This window comes from Lampris incognitus, chromosome 16, assembly GCF_029633865.1.
Source record: "Lampris incognitus isolate fLamInc1 chromosome 16, fLamInc1.hap2, whole genome shotgun sequence".
Classification (NCBI taxonomy): Eukaryota; Metazoa; Chordata; class Actinopteri; order Lampriformes; family Lampridae; genus Lampris; species Lampris incognitus.
Window position 1 is genome coordinate 40,781,026 of NC_079226.1, and position 22,636 is coordinate 40,803,661.

General features: G+C 47.3%; 1 protein-coding gene across 1 annotated transcript in view; it reads right to left on the reverse strand.

The window, feature by feature from the left end:
* Positions 1-22,636, reverse strand: part of LOC130125950 (protein NLRC3-like) — a 47,228-nt gene that overhangs the window by 17,761 nt on the left and 6,831 nt on the right. The window contains 5 exon segments of the mRNA XM_056295325.1: positions 12,861-13,031; positions 13,476-15,279; positions 18,532-18,736; positions 18,923-19,001; positions 19,283-19,399. Coding sequence (XP_056151300.1) covers positions 12,861-13,031; positions 13,476-15,279; positions 18,532-18,736; positions 18,923-19,001; positions 19,283-19,399 — 2,376 coding nt within the window.

The window sequence follows — 22,636 nt, forward strand, 5'->3', positions numbered from 1 at the left end:
ACAGTGTTTTTGTTTACATTGTTAAGGTAAAGAAGGGACCTTATTTTTGTTTATTTCCAGGTGAACCCCAGTAAGCCAAATTTGAGTGGGGGTGTTAACATGTATAAAAACTGTGTACTCTGTGGTGCGAATTTCCCTTACAGGTGTTTTGTATATTGTAGTGTTTGTACCTTATGAGTCACCGTAGGTTCAGCGGTGATGTAATCACGCAGTCTGGCGTGTGCACTTGTACAGTGTGTGCATGAGATTAAAAACATGCGCGGAGGTCACATCTAATGTGAGCTCTGTATAAAAGTGAATGCAAATGCATTGAGAAGAAAGAAAATAAATTCACCATCGTTGTTGAAAACAAGTCTGTTTATTTGTTAGAACGCAAAGTATAATCCGCTGAAGAACAACACCTCAACATACTGTATTGACTACTCATCAGTTAAATATTTAGCATCTTTCATAAGTTTTTGTCAGCATGTTTTTTTAAAAACGTCCTTGTGTTGTGTTCTACAAACAAAGGGGAGAAAGGTTGACTTAACGTTACAGTTTTCACAGTTGTAACTTCATAAAATAAAACAAATGTGTACAAACCAAACCTGTCCACATACAACCAGGATGTCCATCGGTGTCCTCGTTACCTTAATTTTGCCAACAAATCCCGCCTTGAAGTACGACCAAGCGTCAATACTTTTTTTATACCTTCAGGCTTTTTCCCTGGCATAGAAATCAAGTACATATAAATATCAGGAAACTCGATTTGTGGCCAGATGTTAGTGTCCATGGACCACTGGTTATTTGGTAAACTGTACGGGTCACTGTCAAATCCAACTTCCTATAATCTTGCGTTATAATCCCGGTTTCACTGTTTCCCCTACCAGAAGCAGCCATGCTTCGGGATGTTTTGCCACTCACTGCGACTGAGGGGGCGTGTCCTAGTGGGAACGTGACGTCAATGCATACCCTCTATAGGGAAGAAGGCGAGACCGCTTTCGGACTTGTGCAAGTATTATTTATCTTCATTAACGTTCAGGACTCTTTGCAGAATAGAGCCAACGTAAGCTGCGTTAACGTTATGCTAGCGTTGACATTATGGATCTAGCTATGAAGCTAACTTGTATGATGCTAACTATGGAGCTAGCTAGGAAGCTAACCTAGTTTACATAAGATATGTGTAGACTCCTATACATTATGAAGTAGGCTAACTTCATGCTTTGTTTTATGCAGTTTGGATGTGTGGTATACTGACTACCTGTTCATATTGTGGCGAATTCTACTAGAGTGTTTCTGCTCCGGGTTCATTCGCATATTACCCACAATGCAACTGAGGTGTCGATGTTTTGGTTATGTTGTGGGATATTGAACATGTTAAAAACGGACATATCTGTTTCAGATAGCGGTGATGTGGTGGAAGGTAATGGGGACGTTATGAGAGAAGTTGTATTAGACAACATGCTATTTCCCACCATGAGGGTAAAGAGTTGGCAAATAGATAGGGTCGCTTCAGTGGCCAAGAAAAGGGAGGGAGCTAAGACCCATACAAACTTGTGTCTGTTTGGACTTGCTTGATTTGCGGTCATTAAAGCTTACTTGTTAACTCCGAAAGGTTGGCTAAGAAGTCCATTATTTAACCATGTCACATTGGTGTCAGAAGTGGGATGGACTTCTTTAGACAGCAAACGTTGGCTGATGGGCGTAACCGAAAGTCGTCCATTGAGCGTATGGAAATTGCTACTCTCGAAAAGGAGATCAGAGGTCTGCTCTGTCTGCCAGATGGGAGTAGCACAGTGCGGCCTTAGGAAGGGGGAGACCCGTGCCCACCCCTGAGTGCGGTAGACGCGCTGGGTAATGTCCGAGGGGTGGAGTCCCAAGGAAATGGAAAATTTCTTCTCTTTCAGAGCGAGTCCAATGAGGAGTCCCCGCCGCGCCCCGATGAAAAACAGACAGCGCTTCAAGCCATGGGGAAGCCACGAGAAGCAAGTTGGACAAGACCCGTGGAGAGAGAGCCACCAGCGGCAGTCATCAGGAGCAAGTTGGGCACGACTGGGGAGTATGTCCCCAGGGGGAAACATCAGCAGCAAGCTGGACACGATCTACAGAGAGGGAACTTCAACCCAAGTTGCTCACTGCCCCATTTGCCACTACTGGAGAGTGGAACACACCTTGCAGATATGGTTGCAGTACAAGACTCACTAACTGTACCGACCCCTGGCCAAGCCCAAACACTCCCTCGGTGAAGTTGAGGTGCTACGATGGGAGCTCCAGCTAGGAAGGATTCCTTGCTCAGTTCAACCTGATTGCTAGGGTGATGAGATGGACAGAAAATCAACAAGTAGTCAACCTAGCAGCAGCCCTGGAGGGAGAAGCAAGGCAGGCACTCCTAGACCTGGCGGCTGGAGAGATATCACTGGGGGCGCTAACCACTGCCCTGGGTCGCCGGTTTGGCAACACCCAATAGTTGATTAGCCTCCGGGATCAACTCCATTCAAGACAGACAAGGTCAGGAGAAGTTGGGTAACCTGGTGGCTGACATTCTACGCCTGGTGAGCCGTGCGTATCCTGATATACCCCAATGTGCCATCCAATGCCTGGCCCTGGATTCCTTCCTACGGGCTTTATAGCCACCTCACCTCAGGCAACAGGTGCGGCTGGCAAAGCCACTCACCATTGAAGAGGCGCTGCATAGGGCAGAGGAGGTGGAGGCCATTATGGCGTAAAAACGAGTGGCCCCAACACTGCACCATCATGTGCGGGCACTGCAGCAAAGTGAAGAGGGGCCACGCACATCCATCCAGGAAACATGACGAGCAGAGACATTTCTGTGCTGGGGCTGTGGGAAACCAGGGCACCAAAGAAGGCAGTGTCAGAAGACAAACAGACGCTTTTACCAATGAGTACGGAGGCCTGTCACCCAAGTAGCCGCCTCTTCTGAACCGGGAAACGACCAAGGGTTGGCCCAGAGGGGGACTGGCCGGCCCACACAACCTCCCCCCGGAGAAATAATCCCAGAGTCGTTGTACGGATTGGTGCATGGAGGGTTTGAGCCAAGAAGAAGGGGAGCAGGTACGGAACCTGCTGATAGAGAACAGACACCTCTTCACTTCGAGTAATCTGGAGTGTGGCCGCACCAATCTTGTACAGCACCAAATTGACACTGGTAATGCGGACCCAGTCCGCCAGAGAGCTCGCCATCTCCCTCTGATGAAATTTCAAGAGGCAGAAGCAAAGATCCAGGAGATGGCAGCTGAAGGGATCATTGAACCCTCCGATAGCCCGTGGGCATCCCCTGCCGTGCTGGTTACCAAGAAGGATGATTCCCTCCGATTTTGTGTGGACTATCGGCGACTAAACAACCTGACCCGGAAAGACTTGTACCCACTCCCCCGCATCGACGAAGCTCTGGACTCTGTGGCGGGTTCCCAATGGTTCAGCTCCCTGGATTTACGAAGCGGGTACTGACAGGTAGAGATGGCCCAAGAATCCCGGGCAAAGACTGCCTTCACCATTGACCGAGGACCCTGGCAGTTCACAGTCATGCCATTTGGCTTATGTAATTGCCCGGCAACATTTGAACGCCTCATGCAGCATCTCCTTGGTCCCCATCCCTCACTCTGCCTGCGTGGTGTACCTGGATGACCTCCTGGTGCATGCAGCTACGTTTACTGAGGCCCTCTCCAACCTCCGACTGGTGCTCGAACGCATCAAGGCAGCCAACCTACGACTCAATCCGAGAAAATGCAATCCACTGCAGCGGGAGACAAGGTTCCTTGGACATGTGGTGGGGCCCGGAGGTGTGTCCACAGACAATGACAAGGTCACTGCAGTCAGGGATTGGCCAACGCCCACCTCAGGAAAGGAGGTGAGGAGTTTTCTGGGACTGGCATCATATTACCGTCGGTTCGTGCATGCCTTTGCAGACAAAGCCCGTCTGCTCCACCAGCTCACCGAGAAGGGACGACAGTTCCACTGGACAGAACCATGTGAGAGCTCCTTTCAGATACTCCGGAAAGCATTGACCCAAGCACCAGTGCTAGCCCTCCCAGACAGGCAGCGGCCATTCATACTTGACACTGACGCCAGTGATGTAGGTGTGGGAGCAGTCTTGTCGCAGCCCAGTGGGGAAGGGGAAAGAGTGGTGACCTATTACAGTAGAGCCTTGAGTAAGGAAGAAAGGAACTACTGTGTGACTCGGAGAGAACTCCTGGCAGTAGTACAGGCCATAAGGCATTTTAAGCCTTACCTGTATGGAAAGGACTTCCTACTGACGACGGACCATGCATCGCTCCGCTGGCTGCTTAGCTTCAAAGAACCAGAAGGGCAGGTAGCCAGATGGATAGAGGCCTTGCAGGGATTTACCTTCACCACGGAGCACCGAAGAGACAGCCGACATAACAATGCTGATGCTCTCTCCAGACGCCCCTGTTCGGATCAGGCCTGCCGCCATTGTAGCCGGTTGGAGACTCGAGAACAGCAACGGGTGAATCGGGTTGCAGTGTGGACAATTGTGGTCCCAAGTGCGCCACTGAAGGAGATGTCACCAACCAAGATAGGGGAACTCCAATGTCGGGATAGCCACCTGGGACCCGTGATACGTTGGCTAGCACATAAAGAGGTCCCAAGTAGAGAGATGGCAGGTCCCCACTCCCCCACCACCAACGCATTGCTGGGACAGTGGAATTCACTCATGCTTCATGAGGGCTGCCTCTATCGCATGTGGGAAGAGCCAAGGAGGGGAGGCAGTACCTGACAACTAGTTGTTCCCCACGCACTACATCAACAAGTGTTAAGCACAGCACATGGCTCCCCTGGAGTGGGACACTTCGGCATTACCAAAACTCTGTGGCGGCTGCAGGAAAGATTCTACTGGGGGAGGTGCCAGCGAGACGTGGAGCGATTCTGCCGTAACTGCAACTCCTGCAATGCAAAGAAGGGGCCAGCTGGGCAATCCCATGCCCCCCTGTAGCAATACAGGGTGGGGGCGCCCATGGAAAGAATTGGGGTGGATGTGGTTGGGCCATTCCCCATGACAGAAGATGGTAAGCGTTACATTCTCACAGTGATGGATTATTTTACCAAGTGGCCCGAGGCCTATGCCATCCCTGACCAATCTACAGCCACGGTCGTGGACTGCCTCATTGAGGGGATGTTCATCCGGTTTGGGGTGCCAGAGGAGTTGCACAGTGACCAGGGGCACAATTTTGAATCACAGGTGTTTGGGGAGATGTGTCGGCACCTTGGGGTATGGAAGACCAGGACCACTCCCCTACACACTCAAAGTGATGGCCTGGTTGAGCGGTTCAATCGGACCTCGGTCACACAACTAGCCATGCTCACGGCGAGACATCAAAAGGATTGGGACCGCCATCTGCCCCTGGTACTCATGGCAAACCGGTCGGCCATTCAGGAGTCCACGGGGTGCACCCCAGCTGCACTAATGTTCAGTCGGGAGCTACGGACGCCTGTGGATCTGGTCTTTGGCAAGCCGCCAAACCCACCGGTATGAGGGCCGCCAGGCCAGGACTATGTAGAAGCACTACAGGACCGGATGGAGGCTATTCATCAGCTGGCTCGAGAGAATATGGCCTCTGCAGGGGAAAGGCAGAAGAGAGCCTATGATGTACATTGCCACCGCAAAAAGTACCAGCAGGGGGACAACGTATGGGTGTATAACCCACGGCGAAAGAAGGGACGGTCCTCAAAGCTGGACAGCAACTGGGAGGGGCCCTGCCTCGTCCTGAAGAGGATCTCAGAGGTTACCTATAGAGTGAAGCTCCACAGCCGCCCTCGGATAGTCATCCTTCACCAGGATCGCCTCGCACCTTACTTAAGCCGGGACAGCGACCCGGCTGGCACTGAAAGTGCAGTGGGAGGAGGTGGGGTGCCAGACTCCTCCTCCTCTGTAGAACAGGCTACCGGGGTCCAGGGAGGGGGTAAGGACACTGCTGGATCAGAGCCAACCTCCCTGGATGTCAGCAAAGAGCTACCATTAGAGCACCTTGTTTTGGGCCAGGGAGGGGGCATGGACACTGGGTTTACAGAGCTACCCTCCATGGCCACGAATGGAAACAGCGGTGACGTTGAAGGTGGGGGCTCAGACCCAGCGGATGCAGAGCCGCCCCGTCATCTATCAGCAGCCCGGGATGGGAGAGGTGCTCGGCAGAAGAAACCCTCATGGTGGATGGACCCATCCACATGGGATTTGGGTTAGGCCAACGGGACGTTGGTCTTTCAAGGAAGGGGGCAGTGTGGCGAATTCTACTAGAGTGTTTCTTCTCCGGGTTCATTCGCATATTACCCATAATGCAACTGAGGTGTCGATGTTTTGGTTATGTTGTGGGATATTGAACATGTTAAAAACGGACATATCTGTTTCAGATAGCGGTGATGTGGTGGAAGGTAATGGGGACGTTATGAGAGAAGTTGTATTAGACAACATGCTATTTCCCACCATGAGGGTAAAGAGTTGGCAAATAGATAGGGTCGCTTCGGTGGCCAAGAAAAGGGAGGGAGCTAAGACCCATACAAACTTGTGTCTGTTTTGACTTGCTTGACTTGCGGTCATTAAAAGCTTACTTGTTAACTCCGAAAGGTTGACTAAGAAGTCTATTATTTAACCACGTCACATTATTATACTTACCTGCAGTACCACCCCACACCCTAAGGAGGTATAGTTGACCTCTAGGGTTATCAAGTTGATGAGTTGAGATATACACAGATTAAGTAGTGATAACTGAGATGACAACATGTGAATCTGTACGCTGTTCCGTGAGACTGATTAAATCGGTAAACCCGAATCCGGTGAAACTACATCTTTCCATAAAGAACACGTTATCACATATTGGCGACGAGGATACTGGATGGTTGGGGAAAGTGCCTGATTGAAGACGGATGCGACTGGATGAGTTCAGGTGGCGGACGGTAGGAAGACGTGCTAAGTACGGAGAACTAGCCAGGGCTAAATTGGACCGGAGGATTAACGAGCAGAAACGTAAAGATGAATGCAATGATAGGTACCTTGTCGGCATTTGATGCAAAGGAGCAGACATGGGAAGAGTACTGCGAGATTCTCGATCAGTTTTTTGAAGCAAATGAAAGTGATGACAGAGAGAAGCAGAGAGCTATCCTCATCAGTGTGGTGGGACCAGCCACATACAAGCTCATAAGAAACCTGGTGAGTCCAGCAAAGCCTAGCTCGAAAACATACAATGAGATACCAACTCTAATGAGAGAGCACTTCAACCCTAAACCGAGTGAGATCAATTTGATTCCCGTTTCCGTCAGCCTAACGAGACCGTCAATGCGTATGTAGCAGAGTTGAGACGATTAGCTCATGATTGTAACTTTGGAGCTACACTGGAACAGATGTTAAGAGACCGTCTAGTGTGTGGTATTAATGATGATCGGATTTAAAGACGTTTACTATCTGAAATAGACCTCACGTTTGAGAGGGCATTCAAGATTGCCGTAGCTGCAGAGGCCGCTAATAAAAATGCACAAGACCCGCAAGCAAAGCCACCGTTAGCATGTCACAGTATGAAAATGGAGGGAAAAGAGAGAAAGGGAGGAGATTGGAAAACGAGAGAGAAGGAATGCTACCGATGTCATGGAAAGCAACAGAGTGCAGCGGAGTGAAAGTTTAAAGAAGCAAAGTGTCACTCTTGTGGAAAAGTTGGGCATTTTGCCAAGGCTTGTAGACACAGAGAAGGTGCACCATGCCCCACTGAGATATCACACAGAGCAGAGCGAAGCGCGTCCACATCGATCACACAATGTAGGCTGTGAGTGTGGGAGGCAGGACAGTGATCGTTTGGAACAAGAAGAAGAGGCATTTACATTAGCTTGCCTGAAAACAGAAAAGTCCATACAGTGAATAAAGCCATTTGAAGTAAATGTGGAAGTGAATAAGAAGAAAGTAAATTTTCAAATTGACACAGGGGGTAGTGTGACCGTCATGAATGAAATGAAGTTTAATGAGATGTGGGAAGAAAAACAATGCCCGTCAATAAAACAAACCAAACTCTCGCTCAAATCATACACAGGAGAGACAAATTAAAGTAGTAGGAGTGGCTGAAGTAAAGGGGAAGACGTTGTCCCTAGTGGTGGTGAAAGGTACTGGACCTAGCTTGTTAGGAAGAGGATGGCTAGAGGCCCTGAAGCTGAAGTGGGATGAGATAAAGCATATGAGGACACAGACACAGAGATTACTGGAAGTGCTCATGAAGCATGAGGATGTTTTCAAGCAAGAACTTGGCATGTTAAAAGGCATAAAAGCCACAATTCATGTGTCTGCTGAAGCCCGTCCCAAGTTTTACAGGCCCCGCTCAGTTCCATATGCCATGAGGGCGAAAGTAGAAGAGGAGATAGAGAGACTACTGAAGGAGAGCATTATAGCACCTGTTAAGTATGCTGAGTGGGCGGCGCCCATTATACCTGTCCTGAAGCCGGATGGTTCAGTCAGGATATGTCGCGATTACAAATTAACAGTAAACGGTGCCTCTTCTCTAGAGCAATACCCTATTCCCCACGTTGAAGACCTGTTCAATACACTAGCAGGAGGGAAACAGTTCTCCAAGCTCGATTTAAGCCACGCCTATCAACAGATCATCATGGACGACGAGTCCAAGAAATACCTAACAATAAACACACACAGAGGCCTGTTCACTTACAGTAGGCTTGCGTTCGGAGTATTGTCAGCACCTGCAATTTTTCAGAGAACGATGGAAAGTCTGTTACAAGGCCTGCCTAGGGTAGCTGTTTATTTAGACGACATATTGTTGACGGGGAGAGATGAATCCGAACACCTGAGCACGTTGGACAAGGTGCTCAGGTGACTCAAAGAAGCCGGTCTGCGACTTCACAGATGCAAGTGTGCATTCTTACAGGCCGAAGTGGAATACTTAGGTCACAGGATCAATGCTGATGGTCTGCACCCAGTACAGAGTAAGGTGAGAGCCATTGAGGAGGCCCCACTGCCAACCACAGTGACTGAGCTTAAGGTGTACCTAGGCCTGTTAAATTACTATAACAAATTTCTCCCCAATCTTGCCACACGTTTAGCTCCATTACACCAGCTGTTAAGGAAAGACGCTCCATGGGCCTGGAAAAAGGAACAGGAGGACGCTTTCCGTGTGTCCAAACAGCTGCTGAAATCAGCCAAAGTCCTGGGTCACTACACAGCAGACAAGGACTTGGTGCTGGCATGCGTCACCTCAGCATACGGAGTCGGCGGCGTGCTGTCACATGTCATGGGAGATGGAAGTGAAGGAGGAGGAGCTGGTCTATCTTTGCTACTGAAATGAAGGGAAAATCGAATCAACATTTGTGGGCATCCAGACGGTGGAGAAGGCGGATGCAGCAAATGTCACAACAGCCATCAACAGCATGATGGAGAAGGTGTCCTCAGATTGGGACAGAAAGCTGGTTGCCGTGGCCCCGGATGGGGCAGCGGTAATGACAGGAGCCCAGAATGGTGTCGTCAGTCGCCTTAAGCAGGACCAGTGTCGGTACTTGATCTACTCACCCTACCGGATGTGCGACTACAGATGACATCACTACTTCACGCATTATGATCGGGTAGGGGCTAGTTTAGTTTAGGAACAGCGGGAAAAAGTAGATTGATGTTAGACGCTGCTCGGGCCTTCAGCCCTCGTGCGCGTTCGCTCGTCCAGGGGTCCTGAGCCTGCAGCCTAACTCCTTAGACGCTGCTTGTGCGCGTTCGCTCGTCCAGGGGTCTTGAGCCTGCGGCCTCACTCCTTAGACGCTGCTCGTGCGCGTTCGCTCGTCCAGGGGTCCTGAGCCTGCGGCCTCACTCCTTAACTCCTTAACCAACTCCATGTCAATGTGGATTGTAAAAACACAGCTCAATAACTATAAAGCTAGCATTAAACAACGCTAGCTAGCAACGTAATCCGTGACGTCATATGTAGTCGAAGGACCCCGAGTCGATATTGCACCAGAGCAGAAATGGAACCCACACCGGCAGTACATTATTAGCATACACTGCATGGCACACCATCTTGAATTGGCCTTCGGAGATGCCATCCGCAGCAACAATGTATACCAGAGGGTTGAAGACCTCCTAAGTGGGCTGTACACGTTCTATCATGTCAGCCCACTGAACAGAGCTAACTTGATCAGCAGCTTCCACATTCTCGGCCCTACACCACTGGTGCCTACCCGAATCGATGGCACCCGCAGGGTAGGGCACCTGCTTCGTGCGCTGGACCACTTCTTAAAGGGTTACAAAGGAATCATTCAGCACCTGGAACAGGTAGTGTCTGTAGTTTGCCTTACTACACCAAAGTAATTTGTCAAAGTGTGTTTTGTCAAAATAATGAAAAGATTAATGTAATACAGTAAAAATTTTAATTTAATATGGACTTGTTGATGGAACTATGAAAATGTGCCATTATAGAATAGGTAATATCATAGTTATTTGAAATGAAAGTAACTGGCTAATTGCGTTTGTCTGTCTGTGTTTTCTAATGTATTTCAGATTCAATCTCCTGATGCTCAAGGTGGCAGGGCTGTCCAGCAGGCCAAAGCAAGGAGGTTCTTCAGCACCGCCAGGGAGACTGTTGTGGTCCAGTTCTTCGGTTTCCTCCATGATATGCTCACCTATCTGAGCAACCTCTCCGCCTGTCTGCAACGGTCAACTGTCCCCATTGCAGAGGCCCACAAATCTCTGTCCGCTACTCAGGCTGTGATACTGAAGTACAAAACAAGGTATGATTTGTGCAATATCACTTGTCTTAGGTCATGGTAAGATACAGTTTAATATGAGAAATTATTATTTCAACAAGATAGAGGGCGTAAGAATGTTATAGTTAATACTGAAATGAAAAGACGATGCTACTGTTTTAAGATGGTGAAATTCATCTTTTATCACCAGAGATGGTCCCAGGATGAAGGCCACAAAGGGCAACTGTTATTAGGGAGTGGCACTCAGCCGGGGGGACAACAAGGCAGTCGCCACCTCACAGGCAAAACTCACAGGGAGGCTTGTAGAGAGCATGAAGAACAGGTTCCAGGATGCAAGTGTCGGGGTTCTGTGTGCCACGAAGCTCGTCGACTTTAAGAACTGGCCAGAGTCAGGGGAAGCAGCAGCAGGTTTGTTTAGTATTATGTTTTGTATGACAGGTCACTCAGGTCTCTACTACTACAGGGTCATTATTTCATAGACTGCAATAAAAACTGTGTGATGTGTCGTGTATTGTTTCAGATTTTGGTGACACTGAAGTGGATGCCCTGGTGGACCACTTCAGGCCTGTGCTGAATGACTCTGGGGTCGATACTGAGCTGATCCCTGACCAGTGGACCATCCTAAAGACCAACTTCTATCTAGAGCCCCAGACCCTTAAGAAGACCAGCTGGTGTGACATCAACAGCAGTCTTCAGTCCTCATGCCCAGACATTCTGGCTTTGGTAGACCTGGTGCTGTCCCTGCCTGCCCCCACAGCAGAGTGTGAGCGGGGTTTCAATGTAAGGAAGCAGGTGAAGACAGACTGGCGCCCTCTCAGACCTACTCCTGGTTCAGCTGTCTTCTCCAAGCATACAGGACTACAACCCGACCTGTGCTGTGGAACTATGGCACCAGGAGTCCATAAGGAGCAGAAGACCAGACTTCATGGACAAAAATAAGATGGGGGAAACTGAAAGTGAGGAGTCTAGTGAGGACGACTGACTGGGGGTGGGACCCACACTTTGAACCCATACTTTGAAGTTCAAATTAAATGCATACAGGCATGTTATTTTGTTGCACTGTTTTATTATCAATACAAGATGAAATGAAATTATTTTTCACTTACAATCTGCTCTGACCACTGCTTTTATTCACCACCATAATGTGTTACCATGCAGATTAACTGTATGTATGACACACAACACAAAAATCTCATTTTATTTTTTGGCTGGTAAAAAAAGTTTGGCGGGTAGAAATGTTCACCTACCAGACATTTGGCTGGTGAACCAAAACCTTAATTTCGGGCCCTGCATGTGGCTGAGGGTACAGACCATCTGCAGCTTTGAGGGACATTCTGATGTTAATGGAGCCAACACACAGTCATGAAGCCTCACAGAGAGGCATCAAACCCAGCAGTGAACAAGAACCCCCCACCTTTACAGATCATGTGACGACTACACATCAGATAGATGATGTCATTAACACACTGTCACGTTTTGTTCTTAGGGGGGCACAGTGATGAGCACACATTGAGAGCTGCAGAGGTCAACACATCTTTTTGTGTTGTCATAGTAGAGATGTGAGTGTGAACATACTGCTAGAGGAAGTGATGCCTCCTCCACTCCTACAGTATGTCTGTAAGAGGAAGATGAAGTCAATCTTCACCCCCAAACCTGTGGCCTCCACCTCCACATTTAAAAGACAGACAAGACCACTAGACCATGAACCTGTACACAGGGTTACCACCTCACATTCATGTGTTCATACAAGCACATGTGTATTTAAGTTGTGTTTGATACACTACAATATAATCAGAACCAGTGCAGTATTTGTCAGGTGAAAACAGAGTTACACTGCAGACTGAAACAAGAAATATGAATTATAAATATATAGCTGGATATGGTCAGAAGGAAGGCCTTGCTATGCCTGTTAGACTATTTCACTTTTTTCTCTGAAAACAAAACTATATTGATGTGTGATGCATTGACAGGACCTCTTTGCTGGTGGATGTGCTCATGGGAAGTGGTTGACAGGAAGTAGGAAGTAGAAGCGCAGCTGGTTACTACACCTGCTTTGTTATTCCTCCAATCAGAGAAAACACCACCCAGGTTAGGATGTAGTGACTGCCATTAAAGTGGATGTAAATGAGGACTGAAGTGGTCCTGTGTTGAAGAGGTTTAGGAAGACTGACCTGAGAGTTTCCAGTCTACATTGTGGACTCCCCAGTCCAGCAGAGAGCAGCTTGACTCCTGAATCCTGCAGATCATTGTTACTCAGGTCCAGCTCTCTCACACTAGAGGAGGAGCTGAGGACTGAGGACACAACTTCACAGCTCCTCTCTGACAGATTACAGTAACTCAACCTGAATGGACACACACACACACACACACACACAAACACATATATATCACTCTATCATATACTAATGGATCTAATACTATTACTGCTGCTACTTTTACTAGTAGTCCTACAATAACTACAATGGCTGTTTGTTATAACACAATTTGTACTACTACTGCTACTATTGTGACTACTAATACTATTGCTACTACTAGACTAATGCTACTGCTACTACTACTATTACTGCTTTTACTACTGCTGCTGATTCCACTACTACCTGCTTGTTTTATGATTACTGCTACTTAAAACTATTACAACGACAGTTTTGATAGTTGTAATTATTCTATCATTTTAATGTCTTTAATACTTTTGATTTTAGAACCTGTAACCCCAATAACAGTTTCAATAATCAGTATAATGAAACAATATTTTCTCACTAATGGAAAAATATAATCTATACACTTACAGAGCTGTACTGGAGGCTTTGACCACTGGCAGCAGCCTCAGAAGACCCTCCTCTGAAGCAGAGTATTTCTTCAGGTCAAACACCTCCAGCTCCTTTTCTGAAGACAGTAAGATGAAGACCAGAGCTGACCACTGAGCAGGAGAGAGCTGGTCTGTGGAGAGTCTTCCTGATGTCAGGTACTGTTGGATCTCCTCCACTAGAGAATGGTCATTCAGTTCATTCAGACAGTGGAACAGATTGATGCTTCTCTCTGGAGAGAGATCCTCCCTGATCTTCTCCTGGATGTACAGGACTGTTTTCTTATTGGTCTTTAACTTATTTCCTGCCTTTCCCAGCAGGCCTCGCAGGAGATTCCAACTGCGCTCCAGTGAGAGGCCCAGGAGGAAGCGCAGGAACAAGTCCAGATGTCCGTTTGGACTCTCTAAGGCCTTGTCCACTGCTGTCTGGTAGAGGTCTGGTTTTTTACGTTTATCTCCAAGTGGTTTAGACCTGCAGGAGGTTGACTGGGTTTCTGACAGCAGATTGGCTTTAGTTTTGATGAATGAGAGAAAGACATAAAGAGCAGCCAGAAACTCCTGAATGCTCAGATGGACAAAGCAGAAGACCTTGTCCTGGTAGAGTCCACACTCCTCTTTAAAGATCTGTGTGAACACTCCTGAGTACACTGAGGCTGCTTTGATATCAATGCCACACTCTGTCAGGTCTGCTTCATAGAAGATCAGGTTGCCTTTCTCCAGCTGTTCAAAGGCCAGTTTCCCCAGAGACTCAATCGTCTCCCTGCTCTCTGTATTCCAGTGTGGCTCTGTCTCGGATCTCCCATGATACTTCACATTCCCCTGGATGGACTGAACCACCAGGAAGTGGATGTACATCTCAGTCAGGGTCTTGGGCATCTCTCCTCTCTCATCTGTTCCCAACACGTGATCCAGAACTGTAGCAGTGATCCAACAGAAGACTGGGATGTGACACATGATGTGGAGGCTTCGTGATGTCTTGATGTGTGAGATGATTCTTCTGGCTTGCGCCTCATCTCTGAATCTCTTTCTGAAGTACTCCTCCTTCTGTGGATCAGTGAACCCTCTCACCTCCGTCACCATGTCAACCCACTCAGGAGGGATCTGATTGGCTGCTGCAGGCCGTGTGGTTATCCAGAGGCGAGCAGAGGGAAGCAGTTTCCCCTTGATGAGGTTTGTCAGCAGCACGTCCACTGAGGTGGACTTTGTGACATCAGTCCAGATCTCATTGTTCTGGAAGTCCAGAGGAAGTCGACACTCATCCAGACCGTCAAAGATGAACACAACATGGAACTCGTCAAAGCTGCAGATTCCTTCTTCTTTTGTTTCAATAAAGAAGTGATGAAGAAGTCCCACCAAGCTGAACTTTTTATCTTTCAGCACATTCAGCTCTCTGAACGTGAATGGAAATGTGAAGTGTATATTGGGGTTGGTTTTGTCTTCAGCCCAGTCCAGAGTGAACTTCTTTGTTAAGACTGTTTTCCCGATGCCAGCCACTCCCTTTGTCATCAATGTTCTGATTGGTTTATCTTGTCCAGGTAAGGGTTTAAAGATGTCCTCACATGTGATCAGTGTTTCTGGTCTTGCTGGTTTCCTGGATGCTGTTTCAATCTGCCTGACCTCATGTTCATTATTGACCTCTCCACTGCCTCCCTCTGTGATGTAGAGCTCTGTGTAGATCTGATTCAGAAGTGTTGACTCTCCTGGTTTAGCGATGCCCTCAAACAAACACTGAAACTTCTCCTTCAGAGCTGCTCTGAGGTTACTCCGGCACATGGGAACAAGGATTTCTGAATAAACAAATAAAGCAGGGAATCAGTGAATGGATGTTACTGTAAGTGTGAGAAACAGAAACTTTACCAAGCTCCATAGTATTACTTCAGCTTATCACTGGTGGATGGACAAGCAGGTCTGATTTAAGACAAACAATGAAGACATGTAATTAATTTATATAAAGGGTAGATTTATCCAAGTGCATCCCCACAAACAACCTGCTTCATTTCTACTGTAATAATATTTTGATGGTTGCTGTTCCAGCTCTCGTAGTAACCACGTATTAGTTAGGAGCTCTTTATTGGGATTATGGGGACAGTGATGATGTCTTAAAGAGGTTCTCTCTGGTATTATTGCTCTGATGTGAACCAATGTCATCAGCATTTTACACCCACATCATCCAACCAATAGCTTAACCAGATTATCCATTAGATTTCTTTTATTTACCATCCAAATGGAGATTGTCTGAACCTCCTTTGATAAATCTACATTTTCAACAGAGTTTGAAAATAGTTTCCTCTCCCACTTTGTCTCTATTAACCCTTTACATCACAGGTTCCCAACCTTGGGGTCGCCACGCCAAGCGGGGTCGCATTGAATTGAAATGGGGTTGCCTAAAATTTCTAGTAATTCATCAGTACAAATAATAATTATTATGATAACAAAAACAACACACACGATTTAAAACAACTCACTTCCCCTCATATCTTGATTCACACCATCACACGTGACCAATGTGCAGATTCCCAATCTCAAACAAATAGTGAGCGAAGTTTGTAAGCAAATCAGAGCGATGGAAAATGGAAAGATTTCTTCGCCCACCTGTGCCCTCCACATCTTTGAGTGAAACGGAGAAACTGACACCAAAAAGAAAGAGAAAACACGATGAAGCCTTCCTTCAGTTTGGATTTACTAGCATAACTGAACACAACAAGGAAAGGCCACATGTCTGCTGTGTGGTAACGTCCTGTCTATGGACAGCATGAAACCCAACAAGCTCAAGAGACATTTTGAGACACAGCGTAAAGAATATGTAGGCAAACCAAAACCTTTCTTGAAAAGAAATATGCCGAGCTGAATAAGCAGCGAGTGTACTTCAGAAAGACAACGACTGTCAGTGAGTGAGCCTTGAAAGCATCTTTTGAGGTGGACGAGTGTCTTGTTGCAAAGGCTATGAAGCCACATACCATCGCTGAGACTTTGATATTGCCAGCTGCCACTGAAATGGTAAAAACGATGTGTGGGGAGGGAGAAGTGCAAAAACTGAAGACAATACCATCGTCTGATAACACAGTGAAAAGAAGGATAGATGCCATCGCGAGTGACCAAGAGAGCACACTAACAGACCGACTACGAAATTCCCCAGCCTATGTTCTACAAACGGATGTCAGCACAGAAGGGAGAAATGCCCATGCTTTGACATTTGTTCATTATATGCAAGAGAATGCTATTCACCAGGGTATTTTGTACCGTCTCCCTCTTCCTGAACAAGAGACTGCCAAGGCAATGTACCATGTCTCCACAACTGTATGGAGACAACAACATTCCATGGGAGCGTATGGTAGGGTTTTGTACAGATGGGGCTCCGTCTATGGCGGGGCGGCGAGCAGGCCTACGTACGTTAATCGTGGAACTGGCGCCCTCTGTCGTGTGGAATCACTGCATGATTCATCGTGAGCGACTGGCATCTAAGGAACTGAGTGTGCTCATCACAGACATACTGCAGCAGGTTGAAGCCATGGTGAACCACATCAAACCACATCCACTGCGTGCAGGTCTACTTGCTAAACTATGCGGCGATGTGGGCTCTGAACACGACAACTTGCTCTTTCACACAGAGGCAGGGTGGTTGTGGAGAGGGAGGGTGCTGGAGCCATTTTTAAGTTGAGAAATGAACTGTTGGTGTTTTTCATTGATGTGAAAAAAAACCAAACAGATTTTGTCGACTTTCTGTGTGACCAGCAAAAAATGCTCCTCTTGCGTATGTAACGGATATCTCTGGAAAACTTAATGAGCTGAAGATAAGCATGCAGGGAAAAACAAGAATATCGTGCAGATGAGTGACCGTGCTGATGGATTCAGGAGGAAACTCACATTGTGGAGAGAAAGCCTTCCAAAAGCAAACGTCACCCCTTTCCCCCAGCTGAGCAAGTTTCTAACAGACACGGCATCGATGACCAGTGCTCCGCAAAGATGATGTGTGAGCCCCTGAAACGCCTACAAGAGCACTTTCCCACTTACTTTCCAGACTTGGATATGTCCAAGTTTGACTGGGTGAGGGACCCATTCCACTGTGCTGCAGGCTCGGTGGACCCACCTGCCACTGCTACTGAACAGCTGATTGAACTGAGCTGTGATAGAACACAACAGGGACCGCATTCACGAGTGGCGATGGAGGAATTCTGGTTTGGAGCAACAGAAGAGTACCCAGAGATCTCACAGTGTGCTTTAAATCTGTTGGCTCCTTTTGGGAACACATATTGCAAAAACAAATACCGGTGTGAGTTCCACTTGGAAAAGGAGAAGGAAAAGCAGAGATTAAGAGGAAAGGAATGGAGATATGGCAGACAAGGTGGGAGGAAGACCAGAAAGGAAGGGGGTATTACAAAAGAAAAGAAGAAGAAGAAGAAGAAGAAGAAGAAGAAGAAGAAGAAGAAGAAGAAGAAGAAGAAGAAGAAGGAAAGACATACTTGTGTGAAGTGGATTTAGTGCTCTTGTGTGCATGAAGTCAAAGCAGTGTTGGTGAGTGGATGTAGCTGCAGAGATGAGATGCACTCTGTCTACTACACCACCCAACTTTGAAAGGCTGCAGCGAGATGTGCAAGCTCAACTGCCCCATTAAATATCTGAGCGACACCAACCATGGGTCCTGTGGGAGGGGGCTCTGAGCAGTCTGAGTATGTGTGTGTGTGTGTGTGTGTGTGTGTGTGTGTGTGTGTGTAATTTTCGTATGGTTTTTTTTCCCTTATTTGTATATTGTGTTTGTATTGTGTGTGGGAAAAAGTAGATGACTCATAAAAAACTTAATAACAAAAAAAGAGACACCAATCATAAAACATAAAACACCTAATAAATATACAGAGTTGTCATGGGTAGAGCCTACATGTGGTCTAAAATGAACATTTTCTTGCAGCAAATTAATTCTGGTGTAATTGTAGAGTGTCTGGGGTCAGTGGAGGTTAGTGACTTCAAAGTGGGGTGACGAGCCAGAACAGGTTGGGACCCCTGCTTTACATGGTGTTGAGGCTTTGGAATAAAGAGTCTCTTACTGCTCTCCAGACGGGCAGCCAGCTCCTCCTGCTTCATACTCCTCAGGAAGTGCTGGGTGATCTTCAGAAGTGCCTCTCTGGTACTCCTGCTCTGCTCCTCCTCTTTCCTCTGTCTCCCTAAGCACTCTGGGTAATCTGAACTCAGAACCTTCTGGAACCTCTTCAGCTCCTTCTTCACAAAAGTGACAATGTTCTCCTCAAGCAGCTGGAAATGAATCAGTATGTGAATTAAAGTTTCATGTTAAAGTCATGGAACAAAACATCAAGCCCATCTGTCACTGATTAAAAACCACTGGTGTGAACAGTGGAGCATGAAGACCATCATGACCAGAATGATGTTTTTCATTTCATCTGTAGGTGAAGTAAAAGCTGTTCATGTACATTTACACACCATAAATATGGAGTCCAGGTCTGTTTGATGCTCCTGGACAGACTGACCACTGAGAACCTCTGACCTCTCCTGGTGGTCTCTGTGGAGAACACATGACAAGTTAGGTCTCTAGACACACACACACACACACACACACACACACACACACACACACACACACACACACACAGGCAGAAACACAAGGTGAACACCACTGTAAATACTGATGTGGTTATTAGATGAGATGTTCTGAGAGAAGAAACTGAACCAGCAGAAGGTTCAGACCAATTCCATGTGTCATGACTTGTTACTACCTCTGTCTGTTCAGTAGAGTCTGATAACAACCAAACCATCTGTTCATATCAGCTGTTCAATTCTGACCTCTGTTCAGTAGAGGGGTGTCCATCTTTGAAATTAATAATTCGTCCTATAGAGTGGTCACTCTTCATGGACACACAGCTGGGTGCAGGGGGGTCTGGTCTCTCCTGACGGGTCCTGCTAGAAACAGAGGAAGACTATTTAATAAGTCTTGTTCTGAAGATGTATTAAGTAGGTATGGGTCAGAACAGTCGACTACTGTGTCAGCTTTTGTATGTTTAGATGTGAGGTTCTTATCTTGTGTCAGTCCATCAAACTTTATTTGAATCCCATCTTTCATACAGGTTAGTGCAGTTCAAAGTGCTTCACACATGACTGACAAGCCCATAACAACACACAACAATCTGACACAACCTGACAATAAGGAACATATATACACTTGAATAAAAGCTCGACAAATAAACCAGATAACATAGATTAAAAGGACAAAACTAAACAAAGACAAGTAAAATTGATAAAAACATGATAATATTAATAATAATAAAATAACAACATAAATACAATCTAATAAGTGAGTAAGATAAAGTAAATCAGTAGATTGTAGATCTTTTATAATGATGTTCCCGATGGATCTGACCAGCTTTTCTTAATCTCTTAAAGTAATTAAATAGATGAGCCAGCTATATGTAGATTAGTGCTACGTCAGTTTGGCAAATGACTTTTCTGAGAGGGAATCGCTGGTTGTTAGTAAGCAGCGTGTTACTGGTAGGGACACATTATGGTTGTTCGAGTGAACGCACTGATCTTGTCTGCCAGGTGAGGAAGGTGCTTGTCTCGGCCTTGAAGCTGAAGATTTAATTCATTCAGCTTTCAAATATATCGCTGAGATAGGACAAGTTCATCAGAAATTGTTCTTCACTAAACTTGCTTGCAACTCCATGCATACCCTCCTCCTCCAGAAACACCCGCATTTCCTCTCTGAGCTGAAAGACTCCCGACAACACTTCACCTCGCGAGAGCCACCTAGCGTCGCTGTGAAACACCACAGCTGAATGTTCAGCTCCCATCTCCCCACAAAGTGCAGAGAACAGCCGTGCTCTCAGGGGTCTTGTTTTGATGACGCTGACCACGTAACAACATGGGTCAAAACCTGGTTTAGGTCCGGGCTAATCAGTCTTGATGCTAGCGCTGCTCTGTGTATGACACAGTGCGTCCATTGTGCGTTTGGCGAGACCCTCTTGATTAGTGGCTGCAGTCCCTTCGTTTTCCCTGCCGTGGTCTGTGCACCATCCGTGCAAACGCCCGCACAGTTCTCCCATTTCAGCCCAGGTTCTGTCAGGTACCAGTCCAGAAGCCTGAACAGCTCATCAGCCGTCCTGTACTTGGGACGTACCTGCAGAACAGCAAGTCCTCACACAGTGGCTCTGACGTGACAAAGCCAACACGAGCAATAAACAAGCAGTCTTTACTGCTGTCAGTAGCCTCGTCCACTAGCAAGGTGAAACGTTTGTCTTTCAGTTTTTCAGTGAGTTGTTCTTCAAGGTCATTTGAAAGGTCGCATATACGTCTTGCAACTGTGCCATTGGACAGAGGGACAGCCTTCAGTTTTGCGGCGCTTGTCTCATCAAACATAGTTGACACCATATCTAAAGCCACGGGAAGTATGAGCTCCTCTGCTATTGTGTGTGGTTTCTTGCACTGGGCAGTTGTGTATGTGACTTTGTGTGACGCCATTAGTGCTTTGTTGTTCACTGATGCAGGACTTACAAAGCCATGCTCCTGCTGACGGTATGCACCAAGTCTTCTCTGACAGAACTCCAGTGGCTTGTTGACATGACCGGGGTGTAATGTCTCTAAGTGTCTTCTTCGTGTGTTTGGTCTCACAGTACCAGCTGCCAGAGTTTTCACACATAAAATACACACTGGTCTCTCCTCATCTCCCACCACATTCACTGTGAACCCAGGAGCAAGACAGGCTTCGTCACATTGTCTTAACTTGGTTTTTGGTTGATTACCGTCAGTGAAGCACTTTGTCTTGTTTGTCTCGGAAACATCTCCTGTCTTTCTTTTCGTCCCTGTCAAATGTCTCTCCATTCTGAGAACCTACAGACTCTGTCTCATGAAAGCAGGTTTTGTTGATTGTTCCACCGTGAAAAAGATTCTGACGTCAAAACAGTAGTTCCAGTTTACATTCCCCACCGGTCACACATGTGACCCCTGTCATACCCATGTGTCCCCCAGGGGGGCGCCACACACTTTGAGAAACGCTGGGTTAAAGGAAGTATTGTAAATGCTCATAGGTATCAGGAAAACACAAATCTTGCCATAAGGAGAGCGTCCTGACTGGATGCATCACTGCCTGGCATGGGAACTGTCCTGCACACAACCACAAAACCCTGCAGAGGGTTGTGGGACGGCCCAGGACTTCAGAGGATGTGGGTTTCCCTCCATCCAGGACATATATAACAGACGCTGTGTCAGCAAAGCCTGCACAATTATCAAACATCCCAGCCACCCCAACTATCGACTGTTCCAGCTGCTACCGACAGGCAAGCGGTACCGCAGCCTCAAAGACCGGACCAGTAGAACCCGGAACAGCTTTTTCACCAAGCAACCAGGCTTTTGAACAATGAACATTAACGACACTAAGCCTGGTGCCGGACTGACTGGTGCTGACCTATGGCCTGCAGCGGATCATCAGTTTACATCAGTTTACCCACACACACACACACACACACACACTTGCTTTGCTTTAGGTTGTCCGTCGTGTCCGATGATGACAATCCTGCCTCTGTCACTTGTGAGTCTTCTTATGGCTGTAAAGCCCAATCCGCGATCCACAATGTCTGCCACAGACAGAACAGGTGAAATCACTGACTGGGGGTGTAGGTGTGGTACTGGCTTCATGTCTCTTCAGACGTCTTCTGGTCCGTCGATCACCGCGGTCCTTCTCAAGGTTTTGCACCCCTTGTTGACAGAGCTGCCGCCAGATGGAGCGTTGGGCGGCAGTGTCTTCCAGCTGGCTCGGGTTCAGGCCGCACTTCTTTATGATGGTCTTCAGCTGGTCTTTGTACCGTTTTTTCTGGCCCCCTGCCAAGCGGCGGCCAAGATGTAGCTGGCCATACAGCACTTTACGCAGTAAGCGCTCCTTTGGCATCCTGATGACGTGACCGAGCCAGCAAAGTTGGTGCTGGGTGACGGTAGCCTCCATGCTGATGCAGTTGGTCTTGCGGAGTATTTCAGTATGGGGCACTCGGTCACGCCAGGTTATCCTCAGGATGCATTGTAGGCATCTGATGTGGAAGGCCTCAAGCATCCTGAGGTGGTGGCTGTACAGGGTCCACGCCTCACAGCTGTAGAGGAGAGTCGTGATGACAACTGCCAAGAAGACAGATATTTTGGTGTGGAGGTTGAGGT